Source organism: Sus scrofa, chromosome 13 (genome assembly GCF_054392235.1).
Source record: "Sus scrofa isolate SSC_HxYL_T2T_F1_AM1 chromosome 13, Sscrofa_HxYL_maternal_Yorkshire_Landrace_v2.0, whole genome shotgun sequence".
NCBI classification, from domain to species: Eukaryota; Metazoa; Chordata; class Mammalia; order Artiodactyla; family Suidae; genus Sus; species Sus scrofa.
In genome coordinates, this window is record NC_139395.1 from 153558785 (window position 1) to 153584044 (window position 25260).

Genomic DNA, 25260 nt, shown 5'->3' on the forward strand with positions numbered 1-25260 from the left:
ACTTTTTTTCCTGGCTTCTCCTACTCAGCATACTTATTTTGATATCCATATTATTATTACATGTAGCAATAATCTGATCCTTCGTGTTGTTGAAGATGTTGTCCATACCACAATTTGTTTATCCATTTACTTGTTGGACAGATTGGGATTATTGACAGTTTTTGGCTATTACAAATAAGGCTTCTTTGAGTATTATTTTACACATCTTTGTTTAGACCTATGCTTACTTTACTCTCATTAAATGCCTAGAAGTGGAGTGTCTGGATAATACAGGAGGTTTTTGGAAGGTATTAAGACATTGCCAAACTGTTTTCCAAAGTGGTGTTACCATTTTCCATTCCTGCCAGTACTGGATGAGAGTTCTAGGAATAAACCTCACTTGGTAGTAATATATTATCCTTCTGCATTCTTGGATTTGATTACTAAAATTTTGTTTTAAAGTTTTATATCTGGCTTTATGAGGACTCAGTAATTTTCTGTAATGTCTTTTTCTGGTTTTGTTCTCTGAGTAATTCTGGCCTTTTAGAATAAATTGGGAAGTATTCTTTCTTTTTTTTTTTTTTTTTGTTTTTGGAAAGTTTTGTATACAAAAAAGAAATGACAATAGCTTTATTATTAATTTTCCTTAAATGTTTTGTGAGAATTTGCCAGTGAAGCTGTCTATTTCTGGAATTTTCTTTTTTTTTCTTTTTTTAAATTTTTATTTCTATATATATTTTTTCTACTGCACAGCATGGTGACCGAGTTACACATATATGTATACATTCTTTTTTCTCACATTACATCATAATTGACTAGACAGAGTTCCCGGTGCTACACAGCAGGATCCCATTGCTAATCCATCCTGAAGGCAACATTCTGCATCTATTTATCCCAAGCTCCCAGTCCCTCCCCTTTCCCCTTGGCAACCACAAGTCTGTCCTCCAAGTCCATGATTTTCTTTTCTGTGGAAAGTTTCCTTTGTGCCATATATTAGATTCCAGGAATTTTCTTTGTGGACGCATTTATCTGCAAATTCTATTTGTTTTTATAGCTATTTGGCTATTTAGGTTAAATGTTTCTCCTTGAGTAGGTTTCGGTGTTTTATATCTTTTAGAAAATGTGTCCAAATCCAGAGGCAAAAAGTTATTTATAATAGTCTCTAATTTTTTATGATAGATATAAAATCTATAGTGACGTTACCTCTCTCATTCCTGATATTGGTGGCTGTGTTCTCTTTCATGTACAGATTAGACTGCCCATAACTTTACTCATCTCAAAACCAGCTTGGGCTTCATTGAGTCTGTCTTGTTTTCTATTTTCTATTTTATTAATTTCTATTTTGGTCTGTATTATTTCCTTTCTTCTGTTTTCTTTGGATTTGATTTCCCCATCTCTTAATTTCTTAAGGTAAAGCCAGGCCATTAGTTTGAGACCTTTCTTATTTCTAACAAAGGCATTTTGCATTATAAATTTCACCCTAAAATATTCTTTAGCAGCATCCCCAAATTCTGTTGTATTTTTATTTTCATTCAGTTCAAACTACTAACTTCCCTTTTGATTTCTTTTTTGCCCCCTGGATTGCTTAGTTTCCAGATATTTGGGGATGATAGGTCAAGAGGTCTTTCTGTTATTAATTTTGTTGTTGTTGTTGTTGTTGTTGTTGTTGTTGTTGTTGTTGCTATTTCTTGGGCCGCTCCCGCGGCATATGGAGGTTCCCAGGCTAGGGGTCAAATCGGAGCTGCAGCCACCGGCCTACTCCAGAGCCACAGCAACGCAGGATCCGAGCCGCGTCTGCAACCTACACCACAGCTCACGGCAATGCCGGATCGTTAACCCACTGAGCAAGGGCAGGGACCGAACCCGCAACCTCATGGTTCCTAGTCAGATTCGTTAACCACTGCGCCACGACGGGAACTCCTCTGTTATTAATTTTGATTTTAATTCCAGTGTAGGCAGAGCACATAATTTATATGACTTGACTGTTTTAGAATTTATTGAGGCTTGTTTTATGGCCCAGAATAGTGTCTATTTTGGTAAGTGTTCCATGTGTACTTGAAAATTATGTGTAGGCTGCTATTTTTGGCTGGGATGTTCTTTAAGTGTCAATCACATAAGGTTGGTTGGTAATGTTTTTCAAGTGTACTATATCCTTGCTGCATTTCTGACTATTTCTTTGCTCGGTTATTGAGAGGAGTATTAAAATCTCATAGTTGTGGGTTTACTTATAGTTATCTCAGTTTTTACATCATGTATTTTTACACTGTGCAAGTGGGGGCTTAAACATTTAGGATTTTTCTGTCTTCCTGATTAAATGACCTAGGATCATTATGAAATGACCTTATTTATCGCTGATGACATTCTTTGCTCTGAGATATACTTTTTTTCTGATATTAATACAGCTATTATACTTTTCTTTTGCTCATGTTATAGCATGGTGTATCTTTTTTCATTCTTTAACTTATTTGTGTCTTTATAGCTAAAGCACATCACTTATATGCAGCATAGAATTTAATCCTAAGTCTTTTTTTAAATCAAAGTATAGTTGATTTACCTGTGTTGTGCCAAGTTCTGCTGTACAGTAAAGTGACCCAGTCATACACATATATGCATTCTTTTTCTCATATTATCTTTGATCATATCCTATCCTGAGAGATTGGATATAGTTCCCTGTGCTGTGCCTTAGATCATACTTCTTATCCAGGCTGTCAATCTCTGCCTTTTAGTTGTAGTGTTCAGACCATTTCCATTAATGTGTCATTGGTATAGGCTTAAGTCTCCCACCTTGCTATTTGTTTTCTGTTGTCTTATACTTTTTAACTCTTCCTTTTAAAAAACTGGTTGAGTATTTTTTATGACTCTGTTTTTCTCCCTTTTCACTGTATTAGCTATAATTATTTATTTTGTTACGATAGAGACTGCGTTAGGGACTATAGTCTACACTTTAATCACAGTTTACCTACATATAATAGTGTGCTACTTTTATGTATAGAATAAAAGCCTTACAATTATATACTTGTATGTCTTCATTTTGGGGATTTATGTTATTATTATTTTACTTATACATATAAACAAAAATACAAGCATACATGTTATAAATAACAGTTTTAATTCTTATTTAGTCAATTATCTTTTTTTTTTTTTTTTTGTCTTTTTGTCTATTTTTAGGGCTGTACCCTCGGCATATGGAGGTTCCCAGGCTAGGGGTCTAATTGGAGCTATAGCTGCTGGACTACGCCAGAGCCACAGCAACTCGGGGTCCGAGCCAAGTCTACGACCAGCAACGCCAGATCTGAGCCTTGTCTGCATTCTACACCACAGCTCACAGCAACACTGGGTCCTTAACCCACAGAGCGAGGCCAGGGATTGAACCTGAAATCTCATGGTTCCTAGTCGGATTGTTTCCACTGTGCCACAGCGGGAACCCTCGGCAGTCTTTTTTATAGAGGGTCAAATGGTAAATATTTTAGGCTGTTAGGCCATAACTTTATTTATAAAAACAGAAGCTTCCAGGGTTTGCTAAACTTGGTTTAGTTTCATATTTCCATCTGGTATCATTTTCCTTCTGCCTGAAGGACTTCCTTTAGTGTGTGTATATGTGTGTGTGTGTACGTGTGCACGCATGTGTGTGTACTCTCATGAGCCCACAAGTCTGCTAGTGATGGAGGCTTATAGTTCTTGTATGCATGAAGACATCTTTCTCTGTTCTTGCTGAAAGATATTCTTAAAAGCAAACTATAGGATTCTACTTTTTTTTTTTTTCTTTCATTACTCTAAGGCTACTACTCTACTTTTTTCTTGCATTTTGTTTTGACAAGAAATCTGCTGTCATGCTTGTCTTTTTTTTTCCTGGCTGATTTTAGGATTTTATCACTGGTTTTGAGCACTTAGATTATGATGCGCTTTTCACATAGGGTTTTGTTTGTTTGTTTATCTTTTTAGGTCCACACCTGCAGCATATGTAAGTTCCCAGGCTAGGGGTCGAATCAGAGCTATAGCTGCTGGCCTACAGGCCTACACTACAGCCACAGCAACTTGGGATCTGAACCATGTCTGCAACCTACACCACAGCTCAGGACAATGCTGGATCCTTAACCCACTGAGTGAGGCCAGGGATTGAACCTGCGTCCTCTTGGATACTAGTCAGATTTGATTCTTCTGAGCCATGATGGGAACTCCTTTTTTCGTGTTTCTTATGCTTAGAGTCTGCCTCTTGTTTATAGTTTTCATCAAGTTGGAAATTTTTCTGCCATTAGTCAAATAATTTTTTTCTGACAATCTTCCTTCCTTTGGTGATTCAGTTACACATATATTAGACTACTTGAAGTTCTTCTAGAATTCATTGATGCACTTTTAATTTTTTGGATTCTGAAAATATTCTTTCATGTTCAGTAGACTTGAGATTTCTCTGTTTGTAACCTAGGCTTCAGTATTAAAGTCAAAAGCCTATCAACTGGAAATTTGCATGCAAGATTTTCTCTTTCTATGTTCAGATGAAAAGCATTGCTTTAAAGGTTATGTAGGTTTCATTGTATAGTAGAAATTATCACAACATAGTAAATCAACTATACTTCCATAAAACTATCAAAAATGAAAGTAAATGAATAAAAACACAAAAATAAGACAAAACAAAAGGTTACCTAGGCAGATAAGTAGATACTATTTTTAAAGTATTTTCATGGCTGGAGAACGTTTAGAAGACAGAAATGCCAGAGGCTGTCTGAACATTAGTATGAGAGTTTTGCACTGGAGAATCATTAATTTGTTGTCTTTGTACCATTTAGGCAGTCACTGAGGAGAGTATTGCCTTTTTGCAGAAGAGAGTGGTGGAACTAGAGAATGAAAAAGGAGCCCTGCTCCTTAATTCTACAGAGCTGGAGGAGCTGAAAGCTGAGAATGGTACGTATAAGTGAAAACCATAATTCTCTGTCTTCTTAATCCAAAAGTGCCTCTACTTTTATCACTATACATGTGTAACACATAGATTCTCTGATTCTATGATAATGAAGATCTTAGCAGGTCTGGTAGTTATTGAAGGTAGGATTGATACACCTTAAACAATTTGACCATAGTACCAGGGTTTGCATAAGTTTAACATTTTTCAGTGTGGGCTATAAATGCTGCAGGGTGTCGATATTATATTCATTTTGGAGTGGTCCAGGAATCTTCTCAGAAGTGTGGCTTGAATAGGACCTTAATAGGACCCTGGCTTTTTAAATAGGCAAAATGAAGAGAGAAAGGACTTGCCCAGTAATAAGCATTTGTGGGATAAAGTAACAGATCAGTATAAATAAAAGTTTTAGAGGTAAAAACCATTTGGTTTTTGCTCATGCTATATATTGCTTAGAACCTTATCCTTTTCCTTTAACCTGGCTAATTCTTACTCATCTTTCAGGCCTCTGCTAGGACTTCATCTTTTTCAGGAAGTCAGTCCTAATATTCCAAAGTTGGGTTAAATGCATTTTTGTGTTTCTGAAACATCCTTGCATTCCTTTAACATTGCATCAAGATCATCTATTTATATCTTTATCTTTTATAAGCCCTTCACAAATAGTTTATAAGCTCTTCAAGGGCTGGGACCTTTTTTTTTTTTCATCTTTTTCATCTTTGCTTTACTCTTTACCAAGAGCTAGAGTAGGACCTTGCAAATGAGTGGCTGCTGAATAAAGTTTTGTAGGATTGAACTAAATTGAGCATTTATTCTATTGGACTATGTGTGAACAGTTGATAAGAATGAAGATATACCTCCTTCCATTTATCACTGGCTTCACAAGGACCTTATGGTTTTAGTAATATGTAGTTAATAATACGTTATTCATCTATTTTACCCTGGGGTAACTGATAACTATGCTTTATCTATGAGAGTGAAAATGAATACCAAGTTTGAACCAAAGTTTGTACCATTTTCTAAACTCTGCAGCCAAAGTTTCCTACTTAGCCATTTTACAGTTCCACTTAGCTATAAATTAGGAATTATAAACCTTTATTAGACTAGTCACACCATTGCCGATAAAGAACTAACATCGCAAATTCAGCTCATTATTCACCCCACACAAACCACTTCATTGAGACTTTATCTATGAAGTTTATTTTGCAGTTTTTCAAGCAGGCCCTGTCGCTTTCGTGTAGCCGATTATGGTTTAGAGATCATGTGAGATCCATTCTCTTTGCTTTTCCTGCAAGAATCCCAGGCCTTAAGGTTTTCTGTATTAGTTTTCATGTCTGGCCTTATAGGTTGCCTGTGCTTTATGTGTCAGGTTCTGTTAAACTCACTTTTTGCACCTCTGTGTCTACCACTGTGCCCCTTTGAAATGTCTAAACACGTTATATACTGTCTTGAGTTCATTTATTTCATGAGTGTTTATTCATTCATTCCGCAAATATCTATGGTACCTTTCCAGTATGTGCCAGGCACTGATCTAGTTGCTAAGGATACTGCTGTGAACATATTAGAGAACAAAACAGGCCATAAACATGTATATACACAAGAGAATTTCAGAGAGAGATAAGTATTAGGATAAAAATAAAACAAGTTACTGCCTGCATGAAGAAGAAAGCAGCACTGGAGTGGTCAGGGTAGGCTGTCTGAGCACCTCATACCTAAATGATAGAAAGGGGACAGTCACACTCAAAGAGGGTGAGCAAATCTCATTCCTAGTAGAGAAGAGCAGTGCAGATACCCTGAGTGTGAATCAGTTTGATATGTTTGCAGATGGAAGGAAGGCCAGTGGTCTTGAGAACAGAGTGAGCAAAAAGAGGCAGTACAAGAAGAGGAGTTTGGAGAATACGTGAGACCAAATTATGTACAAATTATGTAGGACATTTGGATTTAGGGTAAAAAATATTCTTTTTTTGTTTGTTTCTTTATTGTATTTGCCTTGTATTCTTTACTGTATATGCCTGAGCTGCTCAGAAACACTAAACTTCTTTAGAGGCTTTTTAATACTCAATATTTTCATCTTCCAAGGAAATACTACCCTTTTTAGATATACCCTGTGTGACAGAACATGGGGTTGAACTCAGAACACTGAATTCTGATCCCAACTCTATAAAGTAGCTGCAGGTTATGTCATTTCTTTGATTCATCATAGGGTCATTGAGGAGATTGGATAGCTCCTTTCTAATGCTAAAATTTGATGTCCTTATGAACATATGTGGAAAGACATCAAAGACATTATTAGTGCTCTATCAATGCATGATGTATATTATGCACACAGAAGGGTTATAGAAAAATTAAGGCAAATGTATTATGAAGCCTCAAATTATGCCACAGAAATAGCTGCTTTTCGTCATATGATCTGGCATTTTTTTACTTTAAAATCTTCCACTATTTATTATACTTCACTGACATTGATTATTAATACCTAGTACCATTCTATCTTATATCTCACCTTTATTCTTTTTTTTTTTTTTTTTTGTCTTTTTAGGGCCACACTCATAGCATATGGAGGTTCCCAGGCTAGGGGTTGAATTGGAGCTGTAGCTGCTGGCCTACACCACAGCTTATAGCAACGCAGGATCCTTAACCACTGAGCGAGGCCAGGAATCGAACTTTTGTCCTCATGTATGCTAGTCAGATTCGTTTCCACTGAGCCACAGCGGGAACTCCTCTTATATTTCGTTTTTTTATCTTCTTTTGCCACTTCTTTATTTTAATAAAAGAAGTGTTTTTTCTCCCCCAAACTGTTTTGTCTGTTTCTTTCCTCTTGATTATTTCATGCATCTCAAATAGCCTCACACACATACCTCTTTCTTATTTTTTCAAACACTCTACATTTATCTTCTAAGGATATTTATTTTGTGACTTTCAGAAAAACTATCCTCTCAGATTACTCTCCTGGAGGCTCAGAAGAGAACCAGCGAGGCAGATAGAGAAGTCAGTGAGGTAAGTGGGATTTCTTTTTTTTTTTTTTTTTTTTTTTTTTTTGGCTGCCCCACAGCTTATGGAGGTCCTGGGCCAGGGATCAGATAGGTGGCACAATTGCAACCTAAGCTGCAGCTGAGGCAGTGCCAGGTCAGGGATTGAACCTGCGTCCAGTGCTCCCAAGATGCCGCCAATCCCATTGTGCCATAGCGGGAATTCCAGTGTTATGTTCTTAGAATAAACAGAATATGAGCTTGATTAAGAGGAAGTAGTTTCAACCCTACATATTTCTGCAATTTTCTGATGTTGACAGAGAATTAGATTACAAAGAAAGTGAGATTTAAGAGAGTCATAATGGTTATTATGGTTTTCTCATTACTCTCATTTGTTTCTGAAAATTTGGAATTTTTATTTGTCCTGAACCACTGCAAATACAATAGCACTTATTTGGGTTTTGATAACCCATTTTTTCATACTAGATTATCATTCATCGCAACTTCTTTTATCATTTCAGAAAAGTTTCTCGGTGAAGACGTTAAGAGTCTTTAGTTTCCCCTGCCAGCTCCCCGAACCCTGTCCAGTTGGCACAGTTTCACTTAGGATTATATTAAAAAGAATGGTACTTTTTATAACCTAAAAATTACTATAAGAGGAGTTCCCGTTGTGGCTCAGTGGGTTATAAACCTGACTAACAACCATGAGTCTGCAGGTTTGATCCCTGGCCTTGCTCTGTGGGCTAAGGATCTGGTGTTGCTGTGAGTTGTGGTATATGTCACAGATGAGCATTGCTGTGGCTGTGGTGTAGGCTGGCAGCTGCAGCTCTCATTTGACCCCTAGCCTGGGAACTTCCATATGCCACAGGTGCAGCCCTAAAAAGTCAAAAAAAAAAAAAAAAAATTACTATAGGAAATGTGTGGTTGCTCAGTATTCTGCTAGATTTAAGATTATTGTTAGCTGTATTGTGCTTAATTGTCCTTCCAATCAAGAAGTCAGTTAAAGACTCATAAATGGCCTTGAAAAAAAAATTTTTTTTTTTTGATCTTTTAGGGCCAGACCTGTAGCATGTGGAGGTTCCCAGGCTAGGGGTCTAATCAGAGCTGTAGCCACCAGCCTACGCCACAGTCATAGCAATGCCAGATCTGAACCGCTTCTGCAACCTACACCACAGCTCATGGCAACGCCGGATCCTTAACCCACTGAGCAAGGCCAGGGATGGAACTCTCAACCTCATGGTTCATAGTTGGATTTGTTTCCGCTGTGCCACGATGGGAACTCCCGAAAAAAATCTTAAATACTTTAACTTCTTAACAATGGTATCTGCTTACTTATATTAGAGTTCTCCAGAGAAACAGAACTAATAGGAAGTATATATAGGGAGATTTATTTTAAGGAATTGGCTTATGTAATTGTGGAGGCTGGCAAATCCAAAATTGCAGGGTAGGCTAGCACACTGGAGACCCTAGGAAAAGTTGCAGTTTGAATCCAATCGTAGTCTTTGGGCAGAATTTGTTCTTTTTGGAGGAGGGCAGTCTTTTTTTTTTTTGTTTTGTTTTTTTGGTTATGGTTTTCAGCTGATTAGATGACGCCCACCCACATTATGGAAAGCAATGTGCTTTCCTCAAAGTCTACTGATTTAAATCTTAATCCCATCTAAAAATATGTTCACAGAAACATGTGGGATAATGTGACCAAGTATCTGAGTGCTGTGGCCTAGCCAAGTGGACACACAAAATTATATTCAATACTTTTTCATGGGGCCATTGATGCTCTGTTCACAAAATTGTCAAAAGGGGACTAGATTTTGAAAATTATAGCATTATGCAGTTACTGACATTATGAGAATTCAGTAGTGAAAATGAATCTTGTTTCACCAAGGAGATGTTTAATGTTCTAAGATGCTTCACAATCATGTCTACTGAAAACAAGATAGCTCAAAAAAGAACAGGAAAGAAATGTGGGAATCTATTAAGAAAAAGATAAAGCAACCAGAAGGAGAACAAATAAATAGGGAACAATGGAAAAGAAAGGAAATTAAAAAAAAAAAAAAAACCCACAGAAATTGGAAAAAAAAAAAAAGGTGGCTAAAATAATCCCTTGGGATAAGAAAGCCTGAGTACGGAGTTCCTGCCATGGTGCAGTGGGTTAAGAATCTGACTGCTGCAGCTTGAGTTCCTGCAGAGGCACAGGTCCAGTCACCAGTCTGGCTGTGGGTTAAAGGATCCAGCATTGCCACAGCTGTGGCATAGGTCACAGCTGCAGCTCGGATTCAGTCCCTGGCCTGGGAACTTCCATAAGATGCAGAACTTGCATAGAAAAGGTCCTTAGGGAATTTAAGGCAAGCCAAAAGGGGAAGAATATTACTAGAAGAAAAAGTAATGAGAGTGACTAGAAAGAGCAAAGTTCTCTGATTCTCTGCCCTCTCACAGTGGGAAAATGTTGATTTTTTTTTTTTTTAACTTGAGCCAGAGGTTAATCAAACTCTGTAGATAGTGTAGGGATCAGCAGAGGGTTAGACTAAGGGATGGAAGAGAATGAGCGAAGTGGCCTGACAGATGGTTAGCTAACATTCACCAAAGACTTACTGTGTACCAGCTTCTGCTAGGAAATGGCAGAACAAGAATGTGAACTCAGGCAGTTGGCTGTAGAGCTTGTGCTCTTGGCTGCTGCATTGTATAACAGTCCACTGTTTTTTTTTTTTTCCTCGTATCAGGTTGGAATTTTTTTGTGGGGAAAGAAAAGATGCTATTGGCACAGATAGAGATTTTATTATGTCCACTGTCCTCAAACTCATTTAATAAAATACTCAGTAAAGTCACCATGAAATTCGCTGATTTTGTTTCCCAATAAAACAATTATAGAAGTGATTTATGTGACTTGTAGTCTAACACAGTGGTCTTTGTAATAATAATTTGTTTGATATTTTGTCAAATTTCATACCTAAGCCCCAATAGAACTCCTTTTTGATTATTTTTTATCCAGTTTATTTGTTTGATGCTTTACTTGTCTGTTAATGGCTAGCTTATGTAATATTCCCCATTTCAATAGATAATTTAAGAAAAGGAATCCTGCGACTTCCTCCTTGGTATGGGATGAAACACAAATTTTTTATATCCTGCTTCCATTTTTATTTTTGAGCATTTCTTAGGAGAAACAAGTAGGCGTTTTAATTTTTAGAGAAAGTTTCCCAAGTGAGGAGTATTTAGAAAATGAGTCCCAGGTTTCCTTAGGTCTTATGAGTATGTCTTGACCTCAGTGCAGGATTGACAGGATGCCCTCAGAAATCTAATTTGGGAAATAAAAACTGATTTTAAAAGTATTTGGCAGTTTTACTGTAGGAAGGTTTGGACCAAAAGGTTTCAGGTTTTGAAAAATGCACAATATACAGTTTTCATTTAGGCTCTTTCCTTTAAAACATTTGATTGAGGTTTTTTCCTTTCTTTTTTAAAAAACAGATCAGCATGGTTGATATTACTAGACTCAATAAAAGCAGCTGTTCTGCTGAGGAAAGTGAACCAGATGTCCTGGAGAACACATTTTCTCAGAAACATAAAGAACTATCCGTGTTATTGTTGGAAATGAAAGAAGCTCAAGAGGAGATTGCATTTCTTAAATCACAGCTTCAAGGCAAAAGGGCAGAGGGAGACCCTGAGGTCATTGACCAGAAAGAAATGAAACAGATAGAGAGTGAAGGAATACCTCCGGTTAAAATGACAGTACTGCTTGAAGATACAGGACAACATTTTCCCCCAGTGCCAGATGAGGAGAGCAGTCTTCCAATAACTGAAAAAGAAGAGCAGATGAGCACTAAATATCAACACAGAACATCTGAGGAAATACCATTAAGTGATGCTAGAATGGAATTAAAATCAGCAAAGCAAGATGATGAGGATAAAGCCCCTTCTGCTGTACCAGCTATCTGTCAGTGTCACCAGGATGAATTGGAAAGGCTAAAATGTCAAATTTTGGAACTTGAAACAAACCTTCATAAAGCAGAAGAAATCCATGAGAAAAATTTAGATGAGAAAGCTAAGGAAATAGGCAGCCTAACCCAGCTGATTGAAGAGTTTAAGAAAAATGCTGAAAACACCAATAGTGCATTCACTGCTTTATCTCAAGAAAGAGACCAGCTTCTTTCTCAGGTGAAGGAACTTAGTGTGGTGACAGAACTGAGGTCTCAGGTACAGCAACTGGAAGTGAACCTTGCAGAAGCAGAAAGGCAAAGACGACTTGACTATGAAAATCAGACTGCTCATCAAAACTTGCTCACTGAGCAGATCCACAGTCTCAGCATAGAAACTAAATCTAAAGATGTGAAAATTGAAGTTTTACAGAATGAACTGGATGATGTGCAGGTTCAGTTTTCCGAGCAGACTACACTGATCAAGAGCCTGCAAAGCCAACTGCAGAAGAAGGAAAGTGAAGTGCTTGAGGGGGCAGAACGTGTGCGGGATATCTCAAATAAGGTGGAAGAACTTTCACAGGCTCTTTCACAGAAGGAACTTGAAATAGCAACGATGGATCAGCTCTTACTACAGAAAAAGAAAGATGTGGAAACCCTCCAACAAACCATTGAGGAGAAGGATCAGCAAGTGACAGAGATCAGCTTTAGTATGACTGAGAAAATGGTTCAGCTTAATGAAGAGAAGTTTTCTCTTGGGGTTGAAATTAAGACTCTTAAAGAGCAGCTGAATTTATTATCCAGAGCAGAAGAGTCCAAAAAAGAGCAGGTGGAAGAAGATAAAGAAATTGTTTCTGGCCTTAAGCAGAATTATGATGAGTTGAGCCCAGCAGGGCTTATAAGTAAAGAAGAACTTCAGCATGAATTAGACCTTGTGAAGAAGGAAAGTGAGCAGAGAAAGAGAAAGCTCCAGGCTGCTCTTATTAACAGAAAGGAACTTCTTCAAAGAGTCAGTAGATTAGAAGAGGAATTGGCCAAAGTGAAAGATGAACCCAGGAAAGAGATCCCACTCAATGAGAGTGAGAGGAGAGAAATGGAGGAAGATAAAGAAGGCAAAGAAGACGTAGAAAAATATGTGACTTCTAAGTGCCAAGAAGTAGAAAGGTCATTGAAACAGGTAATATCTGAGAAGGAAGTGGAACTAGAGCATGTAAGGAAGGATTTGGAAGAAAAGGCAGCAGCTGAAGAACAGTTACAGGCTGTGGTCAAACAGATGAATCAGAACTTGCAAGAGAAGACAAGCCAAATAGATCTGCTCCAAGCAGAAATCATTGAAAACCAAGCAGTTATCCACAAGTTAACCACAGGTACCAAGGATGCAGGTGACGGAGACTCAGCTGCACCTGTAAAAGAAGCAGTGGCCATCAGTCCGCTTGTTGCAGGTAGTGGAGAACACTGGAAACCAGAACTGGAAGAAAAAATAGCGGACCTTGAAAAAGAAAAGGAGCAACTTCAAAAGAAGCTACAGGAAGTATTAACCTCTCGCAAGGCGATTCTAAAAAAGGCACAGGAGAAGGAAAGACATCTTCGGGAGGAGCTGAAGCAACAGAAAGATGACTTTAATCACCTGCAAGAACAGTTTGATGAGCAAAGCAAGGAAAATAAGGACATTGGGGACCAACTAAGGCAACTCCAGGTTCAAATAAGGGAGTCTATGGACAGAAAACTCCCAGGCCATGGCCAGCAGGAAACAGGCTCTCCCACTCAAGGTTTAGAAGAGCCTTTATACAAAGCCACAGAGCAGCAACCTGCTCACCCTGTTTCAGAGTCTGACTTGTGCTCAGATTGGCCTCCTCGTCCTGGAAATACAGATGTGCTCCAGGGCAATACTGCTGTTATTGCCCAGATTAAGGCCCAGCTGAAAGAAATAGGGGCTGAGAAAGAAGAGTTAGAGTTGAAGCTTAGCTCTACAACAGGTGAGCTGACTAAAAAAGCAGAAGAAGTATTTCAGTTACAAGAGCAGATAAATAAACAGGATTTGGAAATCCAAAGTCTGAAGGCAGCGTCCCATGAAGCTGAAGCCCATGCAGAAAGCCTGAGGCAGAAATTGGAAAGCAGTCAACTAGAAATTGCTGGATTAGAACATTTAAAAGAATTACAGCCTGAACTAGATGAACTCCAAAAACTCATAAGCAAAAAGGAGGAAGAAGTTAAATACCTTTCTGGACAGCTGAGCGAGAAGGAAATGGCCCTTACTAAAGTTCAGGCAGAGATAAGAGATCAAGAGGATTTAATGAAGGCTCTGCGTACACAGCTGGAAATGCAAGCCAAAGAACATGATGAGAGGCTAAAGCAGTTACAGCTGGAGCTTTGTGAAATGAAGCAAAAACCAGATGAGACTGGAGAAGAAACTAAAGCAAAGCAACAAATACAGCGGAAACTGCAGGCTGCCCTTATTTCCCGAAAAGAAGCACTAAAAGAAAACAAAGGTCTCCAGGAGGAGTTGTCTTTGGCGAGAGAGGCCATTGAACATCTCACTAAGTCTCTGGCAGATTTGGAAAACCAAGTTTCCGCTCAAAATACAGAAAAAGATACATTCTTAGGGAAGTTAGCTCTTCTTCAGGAAGAAAGAGACAAACTCATTGCAGAAATGGACAGATCTTTAATGGAAAATCAAAGTCTCAATGGTTCTTGTGAAAGTCTGAAATTAGCTCTGGAGGGTCTTACTGAAGACAAGGAAAACTTAGTGAAGGAAATTGAATCTTTGAAATGTTCTAAGATTGCAGAAAGCACTGAGTGGCAAGAGAAACACAAAGAGTTACAGAAAGAATATGAAATTCTTCTGCAGTCCTATGAGAATGTTAGCAATGAGGCAGAAAGGATTCAGCATGTGGTGGAAACTGTGAGGCAAGAGAAGCAAGAACTATACGGCAAGTTAAGAAGCTTAGAAGCAAACAAGAAAGAGACAGAAAAGCAGTTGCAGGAAGCTGAACAGGAAATGGAAGAGATGAAAGAAAAGATGAGAAAGTTTGCAAAATCTAAACAGCAAAAAATCCTAGAGTTGGAAGAAGAAAATGACCGGCTTAGAGCAGAGGTACCCCCTGCAGGAGGTATACCTAAAGACAGTATGGAAGCACTTCTTTCTTCCAATTCTGACATGAAGGAGGAACTAGAAAGGGTCAAAACAGAGTATAAAACCCTGTCTAAGGAGTTTGAGGTGTTAATGACTGAGAAGGACTCTTTAAGTAAAGAGGTTCAAGATTTAAAGCATCAGATAGAAGGTAATGTATCGAAACAAGCTAGCCAGGAGGCCACTGAGAAGCATGGTAACCAAATAGATGTTGTTGAAAAAGCAACCCAGTCTGTTCCAGAAGAGGCTGATGAGCAAGACTCTCCAAGTATGAGCACAAGGCCTGAAAATTCAGAATCCATTCTGTTTGAGGACAATGCCAAGCCTGATGTAAGTGAGAATATCAGCTTACATGATGAAATTAATAACTACCTACAGCAGATTGATCAGCTGAAAGAAAGAATCACTGAATTAGAGGAGGACAAACAGAAAGACAAGGAATTTAACCAGACTTTAGAAAATGAGAGAGATGCTTTATTGAGTCAGATATCCGCAAAGGATGGTGACCTAAAAATGCTCCAGGAAGAGGTAACCAAAATAAACCTGTTAAATCAGCAAATCCAAGAAGAACTTGTCAGGGTTACCAAGCTAAAGGAGACAGCAGAGGAAGAGAAAGATGATTTAGAAGAGAGGCTTATGAATCAATTAGCAGAACTTAATGGAAGCATTGGGAATTATTATCAAGATGTTACAGATGCCCAAATCAAAAATGAGCAACTAGAATCTGAAATGCAGAACCTTAAAAAGTGTGTGAGTGAATTGGAAGAAGAAAAGCAGCAGTTAGTCAAGGAGAAAACTAAGGTGGAATCAGAAATACGAAAGGAATATATGGAGAAAATACAAGGTGCTCAGAAAGGACCTGGCAATAAAAGCCATGCAAAGGAACTTCAGGAGCTGTTAAAAGAAAAACAACAAGAAGTAAAGCAGCTGCAGAAGGATTGCATCAGGTATCAAGAGAAAATTAGTGCTCTGGAGAGAACCGTTAAGGCGCTAGAATTTGTTCAGGCTGAATCCCAAAAAGATTTAGAAATAACCAAGGAAAATCTGGCTCACGCCAAGGAAGATCGCAGGAAGGCAGAAACAGAATTAGCTAGCTTCAAAGTACTGCTAGATGACACTCAAAGTGAAGCAGCAAGGGTCCTAGCAGATAATCTCAAGTTGAAAAAGGAGCTTCAGTCAAATAAAGAATCAGTGAAAAGCCAAATGAAACAAAAGGATGAAGATCTTGAGCGAAGACTGGAGCAGGTAGAAGAGAAGCACCTGAAAGAGAAGAAGAATATGCAAGAAAAACTGGATGCTTTGCGTAGAGAAAAAATCCACTTAGAGGAGACATTTGGAGAGATGCAGGTTACTTTGACCAAGAAAGACAAGGAAGTTAAACAGCTTCAGGAAAACTTGGATAGTACGGTGGCCCAGCTTGCGGCTTTCACCAAGAGCATGTCTTCCCTGCAGGATGATCGGGACAGGGTGATAGATGAAGCCAAGAAATGGGAGAGGAAGTTCAGTGATGCTATTCAAACCAAAGAAGAAGAAATTAGACTTAAGGAGGAGAATTGCAGTGTTCTGAAGGATCAGCTTAGGCAGATGTCCATCCATATGGAGGAACTGAAGATCAACATTTCCAGGTAAATGAATAGCATTTTTTACCCTTCCAAAGGTAATTGAAGACAAGAATGCCTCTGTTTAAACTATTTCTCTTCCCTTTAATATTATGAGATTAATTATAGTTTAAATTCCCCCAGAAGATCTATTTCTTCTCACTTCTGCCTCTGTTTCTTCTATTTCTTCCCACTTCTGTCGCTCTCTTTTTGCAAGTGACCTTCTGCTATAACTTGTATTAACATGAAAAATTTATATCTGCTTCTCTACCCATCTTTCTCTTGAGAGATCTCTTGAATTTCTCCCTTTCTTCTCATTTCCGCTATCCCTGTCTGAATTTTTACCATAGCACAAATTATTGTACTCTCAAATTATTGCCTTAGCCTCTGAAATGATCTTCTCTTTTCTCTTTCTTGTATTCCACATCAGTTCATACTGTATATGCATGCTAGAGTTATTTTCCTCAAACTCCAATTTTTTTTTTTGTTGTTTGTTTGTTTGTTTTTGGCCGCACCTGTGGCATGCAGAAGATTCTGGGGCCGGGGATCAAACCTGCACCACTGCAGCACCCAAGCCACAGCAGTGACAACAGTGGATCCTTTACACATGGAGCCACCAGGGAACTCCACAAACTCCTATTTTATATCATGTTTCAAACTCAAGAGCTAATAATCTTTCTCCTACCTTATACTCTTCCATTTTTAGTAGGATTCTTCTGCTCTGGAACATATTTCCTCATTGTCTCTCATACCAATATTATTCCTTTAGGTGGCCAGACAATAGCTTTTCTAGAGCAAAATAAAGCAAAATTGGGGACACTTTTTAGAGTGTCCAAAGTCATATCACTAAATTAGCAACATACTTTGGAGTTTATGATTTAAATATATGAATTCTGAGGTGCAATATACATTTAATACAGAGCGTTCAGTAGAACTAATATCTGTTTATTAAAAAGATGAGCACTTTTAATTATGAATATTTATTCATTTATAGATCTGAGTACATGTAGAATGTGTTGCTTAGGCATCACACAAGTACTTTTCCCTTAAAATATGTATTTAGCGACCTTTCTTTTTTTCTAGGCTTGAGCATGACAAACAGACTTGGGAGTCCAAAGCCAAGACAGAGGTCCAGCTTCAGCAGAAGGTCTGTGACACTCTACAGGGGGAAAACAAAGAACTTTTATCTCAGCTAGAAGAGACTCGACACCTATACCATAGTTCTCAGGGTGAACTAGCTAAGTTGGAATCGGAATTTAAGATCCTCAGAGACCAGTCAACTGATTTAAATAACTCTTTAGAAAAATATAAGGAAAATAAAGAACATTTGGAAGGCATCATAAAGCAGCAAGAGGCTGATATCCAAAATTGTAAGTTCAATTATGAACAGCTAGAGACTGATCTTCAGGCCTCTAGGCAACTGACCAGTAGGCTGCATGAAGAAATAAACATGAAAGAGCAAAAGATTATAAGTCTGCTTTCTGACAAGGAACAGGCAATCCAAGTAGCTGTTGCTGAACTGCATCAGCAGCATGATAAAGAAATTAAAGAATTAGAAAATCTACTGTCCCAGGAGGAAGAGGAGAATACTGTCCTAGAAGAGGAGAACAAAAAAGCTGTTGACAAAACCAATCAGCTTATGGAATCACTGAAAAATATGAAAAAGGAGAACATGCAGCAGAAGGCTCAGCTGAATTCCTTCGTTAAATCCATGTCCTCTCTCCAAGATGACCGAGATCGCATCGTAAGTGACTACCAACAGCTGGAAGAGCGACATCTCTCGGTGATCTTGGAAAAAGACCAACTCATCCAAGATGCTGCTACCGAGAATAATAAGCTGAAGGAAGAAATTCGATGCTTAAGGAGTCATATGGATGATCTCAATTCTGAGAACGCCAAGCTCGATGCAGAGCTGATCCAATATAGAGAAGACCTGAACCAAGTGATAGCAAGGAAGGACTGTCAGCAAAAGCAGCTCCTTGAAGCTCAACTTCAGCAGACGAAGGAGCTGAAAAGTGAGTATACCAAATTAGAAGAAAAACTCAAGGAGTCTGAGGAAGCGAAGGAGGAGCTGAAGAGGTCCTCTCTTGCTCTACAGGAGGAGAAGCAAGGTTTATCCAAAGAGATTGAGAGCTTGAAAGGATCTATATCCCAGCTAAAGAAACAGTTGACAGCCTTGCAAGAAGAAGGTACTTTAGGAATATTTCAGGCCCAATTAAAAGTAAAAGAAGAAGAGGTACAGAAGTTAAGTACTACTCTTTCTTCCTCTCAGAAGAGAATTACAGAGCTGGAAGAGGAATTGGTTCGTGTTCAGAAGGAAGCTGCCAAGAAGGTGGATGAAATTGAAGATAAACTGAAGAAAGAACTAAAGCATCTTCATCATGATGCCGGGATAATGCGAAATGAAACTGAAACAGCAGAGGAGAGGGTGGCAGAGCTTGCAAGGGATCTGGTGGAGATGGAACAGAAGTTGCTTGCGGTCACCAAAGAAAATAAAGATCTCACAGCACAAATCCAGTCTTTCGGGAAGTCAATGAGTTCCCTGCAAAATAGTAGAGATCACGCAAATGAGGAGCTTGAAGGCCTGAAAAGGAAATATGAGGCCAGTCTGAAGGAGCTGGCACAGCTGAGAGAAGAACAGGGCCTCTCAGGCAGGGAGAGAGAGGTTCTTGTTTCTAAAGCTGCATTTCCGGTGCACTCCACTGGGGATGACAGCTCACCCCACCTTGAGAAACTTAACCAGCAGCTTCTTTCCAAAGATGAGCAATTGCTTCACTTGTCCTCACAGCTAGAAGATTCTTACAACCAAGTGCAGTCCTTTTCCAGGGCTATGGCCAGTCTGCAGAACGAGAGAGATCGCCTGCTGAATGAACTGGAGAAATTCCGCAAGACAGAGGAAGGGAAGCAGAGGTCTGCAGCCCCACCCACAACCAGCCCAGCTGAAGTACAGAGTTTAAAAAAAGCTATGTCATCACTCCAAAATGACCGAGACCGACTAGTGAGTGTCCAGTTTTCTCTTTCAAATCTGCGTTTGAGAGTTTTTGAATCTTTCTTTAAATTGATTTTCACTTTTATAGAAAGTGACCCCCCAAAAATGTATTCGTATTTTCTGGGTACTCTGGGACGATGTTATACATCCCACAGATTCTTTTTGGTCTTAGAGAAACACAGAAGCATTGTTTAAATTTCCATAAATCTGCCATTACCATCTTAAGAAAGATTACAAATTTCCTTTGCACAGAACTTTCCATTGGTTATAAAAGGACTAAAAGATGGAGAGCTGTTTTATATACTTGATACACACACAGAATTTGTCATAGTTTAATTGAATGAAAGCATAGGGATCACTTAGAGCCTTCTTATTGTGACAGTTTAGCAAAATCTGGTGGTATTAAGGGTAGAGAGGATTCAGCTTATCTCATATGTAAACTCGACCCTAATATGTCAACAGAATGTCCAATGTGGAGTTCCCGCTGTGGCTCCATGAAATTAGCAGTGTCTCTGCCATGCTGTGTCACAGGTTCAATCCCTAGCCTGGCACTGTGGGTTAAGGATCTGGCGTTGCCACAGCTGTGGCATAGTCACCAGCATGGCTCGGATCTGACCCCCGGCCTGGGAACTCCATATATGCTGAGGGGTGGCCAAAATAAGGGGGGGTGGGAGTTCAATGTAAAAAGGGTTCATTTAAATACATTTAAATGGCTGCTTAGTAAAGCTTTATTTGCATACTGAACCATTTACCCACTTCCCTGTAATTACTCAACTTTTTTTTTTAAATCTGAGAGAAAGATAAGGGATATAATGTTAAAATTTTACTGCTTTTGGAAGTAATTGAATCCAGCATTTGAATCCAGGCCTTATTTTTCTGAAAACGTACAGTTGTCACTGCAGTAGTTTGGGTCACTGCTGTGGCTTGGGTTCAGTCCCTGGCCCGGGAACTTTTCACATGCTCTGGGCACAGACAAAAAAAAGAAGAAGATTTAGAGACAAAAACTGGAATTCCATGATCCCAGCTAGGCTGTTTAGGGATTCTACTTTGTGATATTACTCTCTTCACTTTCCTGAGTTTCTTAACTCTGTCAGGCCCTTATGCTTAAGCAAAATAGGAAATAAATAAAGCTTCAAAAGGCTGGATTTTCCATTTTTAATTCCAGAGGATGAAAAGTCTAGTTTTTAAGATTAGCACTAGGGGAAAAAACATCATTTCTCCTAACTGTAAAGTCTTAGGCAATTTTTTTTCAATGTGTTCATTCATATTCCATTGAATATTGAATATTTATAGATAATCTTTTCTTTTTATAGTCTGAATAACCCCCACCCCCTTTTCAGCTGTGATTTTGACATTGGTACAATTTAGGCATATTTATTTACATTTTAAAAATCGTTTCGGTTTAGCTACCTTTGCTGTAGAAGCTTAACCTTTTGACATTGTTTTTAGAACACAAATACAAAAGATCGTCATCAGGACAGTATATACCTCAAAGCTGTAATCCATAGCTCCCAGGTGTTGATTATCTTCTAAGTCAAAATTTTTTTCCTGGATGCTATTAGGATAGATTTTAAATTAGGTATGTTTCATTCAGTAAATTGTTTTACTATTTTTATCTGTTGTAAAAACTGGTGCCTAAATTCTCTCAACCTTTCTTCTACATTTTTGTCTGCTGGATATTTACAAGCCAAGCCAGCATTTTAAAATTTCCATATAAAATTTCCATATAAATCGTAGCAATGTTCTTCTGTTTCCTAAGGCTCCTAACTGTCTGTGATTTTATTTCATTTAATCATCAGAGTCTGTGATTTCTTTTTTTTTTTTAATTTTATACAATTTTTAAAGGTTACTTTCCATTTACAGTTATTACAAAGGTTGGCTCTATTCCCCTTGTACAGTAGATCCTTGAGGAGGGATCCTGGGGTTTATCATTTCTTTATTCACAGTGTGCATCAAATATTTTTCCTTTCCATCGACACCTTAGGATAAGTTCTTAACACCTTACCCTTAAATGGTAATATTGCTGCTCCCAATTTGTCACCCCTCTAATACGTTACATATATCATTGCTGAGTAAATTTTCCTAAACTACCTTCTTATTACTTTCCTGCTCAATAACCTTTAAATATTGTTCGATCTCTAGAATATGCTTAGGATCCAAACCTCTCAGTCTGGATTTATGGTTCTGCAGTTTACATTTGCCTCTCTTTCCAGCCTTCCCTTTTACTGCTTCCCTACTCATTCTCTTCATTTCAGCCAAACTAATCTACTCACCCACATTATCATCCTCTCAACCAAAATGTCCTCTCCATTTTCTTTTTTTGGGCAAATATTTCCTACTTTTTATTTTATTTAATTGAAACAAATTTTTTATTGTTATTTCCTCAATACAATTTTTTTTCTACTGTACAGCATGGTGACCCAGTTACACATACGTGTATACATTCTTTTTTCTCACATTATCATGCTCCACAACTAGACATAGTTCCCAGTGCTACACAGCAGGATCTCATTGCTAATCTATTCCAAAGGCTATAGTCTGCATCTATTAACCCAAAGCTCTCCATCCACCCCACTCCCTCCCGCTCCCTCTCCCCCTTGGCAACCACAAGTCTATTCTCCAAGTCCATGATTTTCTTTTCTGTGGAAAGGTTCATTCGTGCCCTATATTAGATTCCAGATATAAGTGATATCATTTGGTATTTGCCTTTCTCTTTCTGACTTATTTCCTACTTTTTAAAGGTTGCCCCAGAGCTCAAATCCTCTGGTTACATTTCCAGATTATGCCATTCTCTATTACCTTTGTATTTCCCTAGTGCTTGTCTTTTCCTTTGTCCCGTATTGCCTCAGGGTGTGTGTGTATGTGTGTGTGTGTGTGTGTGTGTGTGTGTGTGTGTGTGTGTGTGCGTGCACGCACGCACTTAAGTTCTATACCCTTATTTTTTCCCAATTAAATTGCAAACTCCTGATAATTAAGTGTCGTGTCTTAAACTTGTTTGTATATCTCACAGTTTTTAGTAAAAGGGTAGTTAATCATATGGAAGCTAATCAACAATTGATGGGCATTCTCTATATGTGTGGTTATTACTGAAAACACTGTTTCACAATTTCTTTTTTTTGGCTTTTGTAGGGCCGCACCCATGGCATTTGGAAGTTCCCAGGCTAGGAGTTGGATCAGAGCTACAGCTGCTAGCCTACGCTACAGCCACAGCAACGTAGGATCCGAGCCCTGTCTGTGACCTACACCACAGCTCACGGCAACATGGGATCCTTAACCCACTGAGTGAGGCCAGGGGTCGAAGCCGCAAACACATGGTTGCTAGTTGGATTCATTTCCACTGTGCCATGACGGGAACTCCTACAATTTCATTTTGTGAAATTTGTCATGTTGGGAAGTTACAGGAACTTTTGAGACTGAAGCTTTTGCATCTGCCGTGAACGAATCATAAAGCCTAGACAGGGTTATAAAGCACATGAAGGCCTGACAGTCTGACTCAGTGATATTGCATACGAGGGTCTGCCGCAGTCTCCCGAGGACCTTCTGCATTCTTACTGAGTGTATTGTTCACTATCCAGCAACTCTTCTTTTGCGTGTATCTTATTCTCAGTCTGTCTCATGAGCACTGAAGTTTCTAGTCTTTTAGTAACTGGCTGAATGTGTGATAACTTTTAACCACTATCAGTTTAAACACTCAGCTTAGGCCAGCAGGTTGTCACCTCTGCCAGTGCTATGCTTCCTTTCCCTCAGGGCAATCCTAGAGATAAGCTAGATCTGAAAGGAACTTAGATTACTTTGGTCCTCTTCTTAGGTAGTCAAGGGGGATTTTCCCAAATAAAGTCTGAGGGTCTAATTGGCAAGTAATTAGCCCAGGGAATTCTACTAGGGCTTAACAAACAACTCTGAAAACATGCCGGAGTTTTTATATCTGTCCAAACTTCCTCAGGACTTTCCCATAATCAAATGAAGCACTTTGGCAATTCCTACTCTAAAGGCTGGAGAGCAGATCTCTAGAGGTGCTCATTTGGTTGTCTATACTCATTTCATTCTGAAAATGATTTGAGGTAGCATTTAAAGATATAAATAGTTTTTCAAGATAATATAAGAAACTAGGAAGGAAGAGAAAACTAGGAGAGAGAAAGATTAAACCAGGAGTGAGTTTAGTGTCCCAAGGAGATATCACAATACCCTATTAGAAAGATGTACCACTAATTTTGCTCTGAGCTCTGGCAGCCATCACAAGTAGGGAATTATAAAACTATGTGTAAGAACTGTAGTGTCCATATTTTAGGGAAAAAGAAGAAAGGAAAACTAGTTGGAACAGATAAGAATAGTTATCTGCAAGAAATCTCTTGTTTCCATAGAGAGGACACTATGAAGTTGTGAAGCATTTTTTACTTCTCTACATAAGCATGATAATTGTTTTATAGGGTTTTAATTTAGACATCCCTTGATGTGAGTGCATAGTGAAAGAATTTTGTATAATTCACTAAAGGTACCTACCTCTGCAAGTGGCTAAAATGCAGTCCCAGACACACAGCTTTCTGATATGGTCTGTTCCAAGGATAGCATTTAGAATATCTGGGCTGGGGGAATGAGTGGACTACATAAAGAGTACGTTTGCTTTAAAACTAAAATATATCTTTATTTTAGTTTTTGTATAAAAAAATAAAACTATGCACAAATATTTAATGTCACCAAATCCTACAGTGTTTGATATGATAAATAAACAGTAGCATTCCAAACCCTGTTTTTCCTTCTGAGGCAATTTGCTTTCAACTTTTTTATTAATTTGGTGCTTTCTCAGTGTCTAAACATCGTGCTTAGTGCGTCTTGGCTTTTCATCCTTTGCATTAGCCATTGACTCTTTTATGCTAACAGGGTTTAGTTCTCTTTACTTCCCCTGTTTCCACAGTATTTTCACCCATTTTCAATATACAGCCCCTACCCCATTCTCCTGATGTAATTTCATTTTAATTTTGATTAAATCGATATTCATTTTTTATGACTGCAAATGCTCTTAGACCTGAGACACGAGTTACTTTTATTTTCCTCAACATCTCTGTTTTTCCTGGAGTTAACTGTGTTTTTGTTGTTACTCAGTTTTCTTTGTGCTTCTCAATGTATTTGTGCTTTCTCAAGATATTTATTCCTATCTATTTTGTCTTAGGTAGAAAATTCTCTTGAAGTCTTTTTTAAACTCTAATAGGAATGAGTTGTCCCATAGTCCTAGAACACAATTTTCATTATAGACTGTCTCCTTTCATTTCTCTCCTGAGTTAGAGCTCCTGTTTCTTGTATTCCATATTTTCCTCATCTTGGTTTTGTGCCATCATTTTGTTGGAATAAATCATTTAGTGCCTCTCTAAGAAAAGATATAGGGAGGTAAGTTTTTTGAAAATATCTTTTCATCTTATTCCTGATTGATGGTTTGGCTGACTATAGAATTCTAGGCTGAAAATAATTTATCTTCAAAATTGTGCCAACCTTGATCTGTTTCCTTTTAGCTTACATTGTGGTTCAAAGGCTAAAGCTATTCCGATCCTTAATTCTTTGTATGTGATGTATCTTTGTCTCTCCCCTCCCTCCTCATCTTTCCTCGCTCTCTTTCTGGAAATACAGTTGGGCCTTGAACAACACAGCTTTAAAATGCATGAGTTCACTTACACATGGATTTTTTGTCAATAGTAAATGCCACAGTAATGCACCATCAGGGATTGGTTGACTCTGTGGATGCAGAGCCACAGAGACAGAGGAACCATATATACCAAGGGACAACTATAAAGTACACTGGGATTTTTAGTT

At 38.4% G+C, this 25260-nt stretch overlaps 1 protein-coding gene across 6 annotated transcripts in view; it reads left to right on the forward strand.

Annotated features, from left to right (window-relative positions):
• GOLGB1 (golgin B1) overlaps positions 1–25260 on the forward strand; it is a 92461-nt gene that overhangs the window by 44858 nt on the left and 22343 nt on the right. For all 6 annotated transcript variants that reach the window (XR_014824696.1, XM_084991079.1, XM_084991081.1 and 3 more), the window contains 4 exons: positions 4764–4878; positions 7791–7864; positions 11296–16496; positions 17553–19467. Coding sequence is in view for 5 of the 6 variants with exons in the window: in XM_084991079.1 (XP_084847205.1) it covers positions 4764–4878; positions 7791–7864; positions 11296–16496; positions 17553–19467 (7305 nt within the window). In the remaining variant the exon portion in view is untranslated. The remainder of the gene's footprint in view (positions 1–4763; positions 4879–7790; positions 7865–11295; positions 16497–17552; positions 19468–25260) is intronic.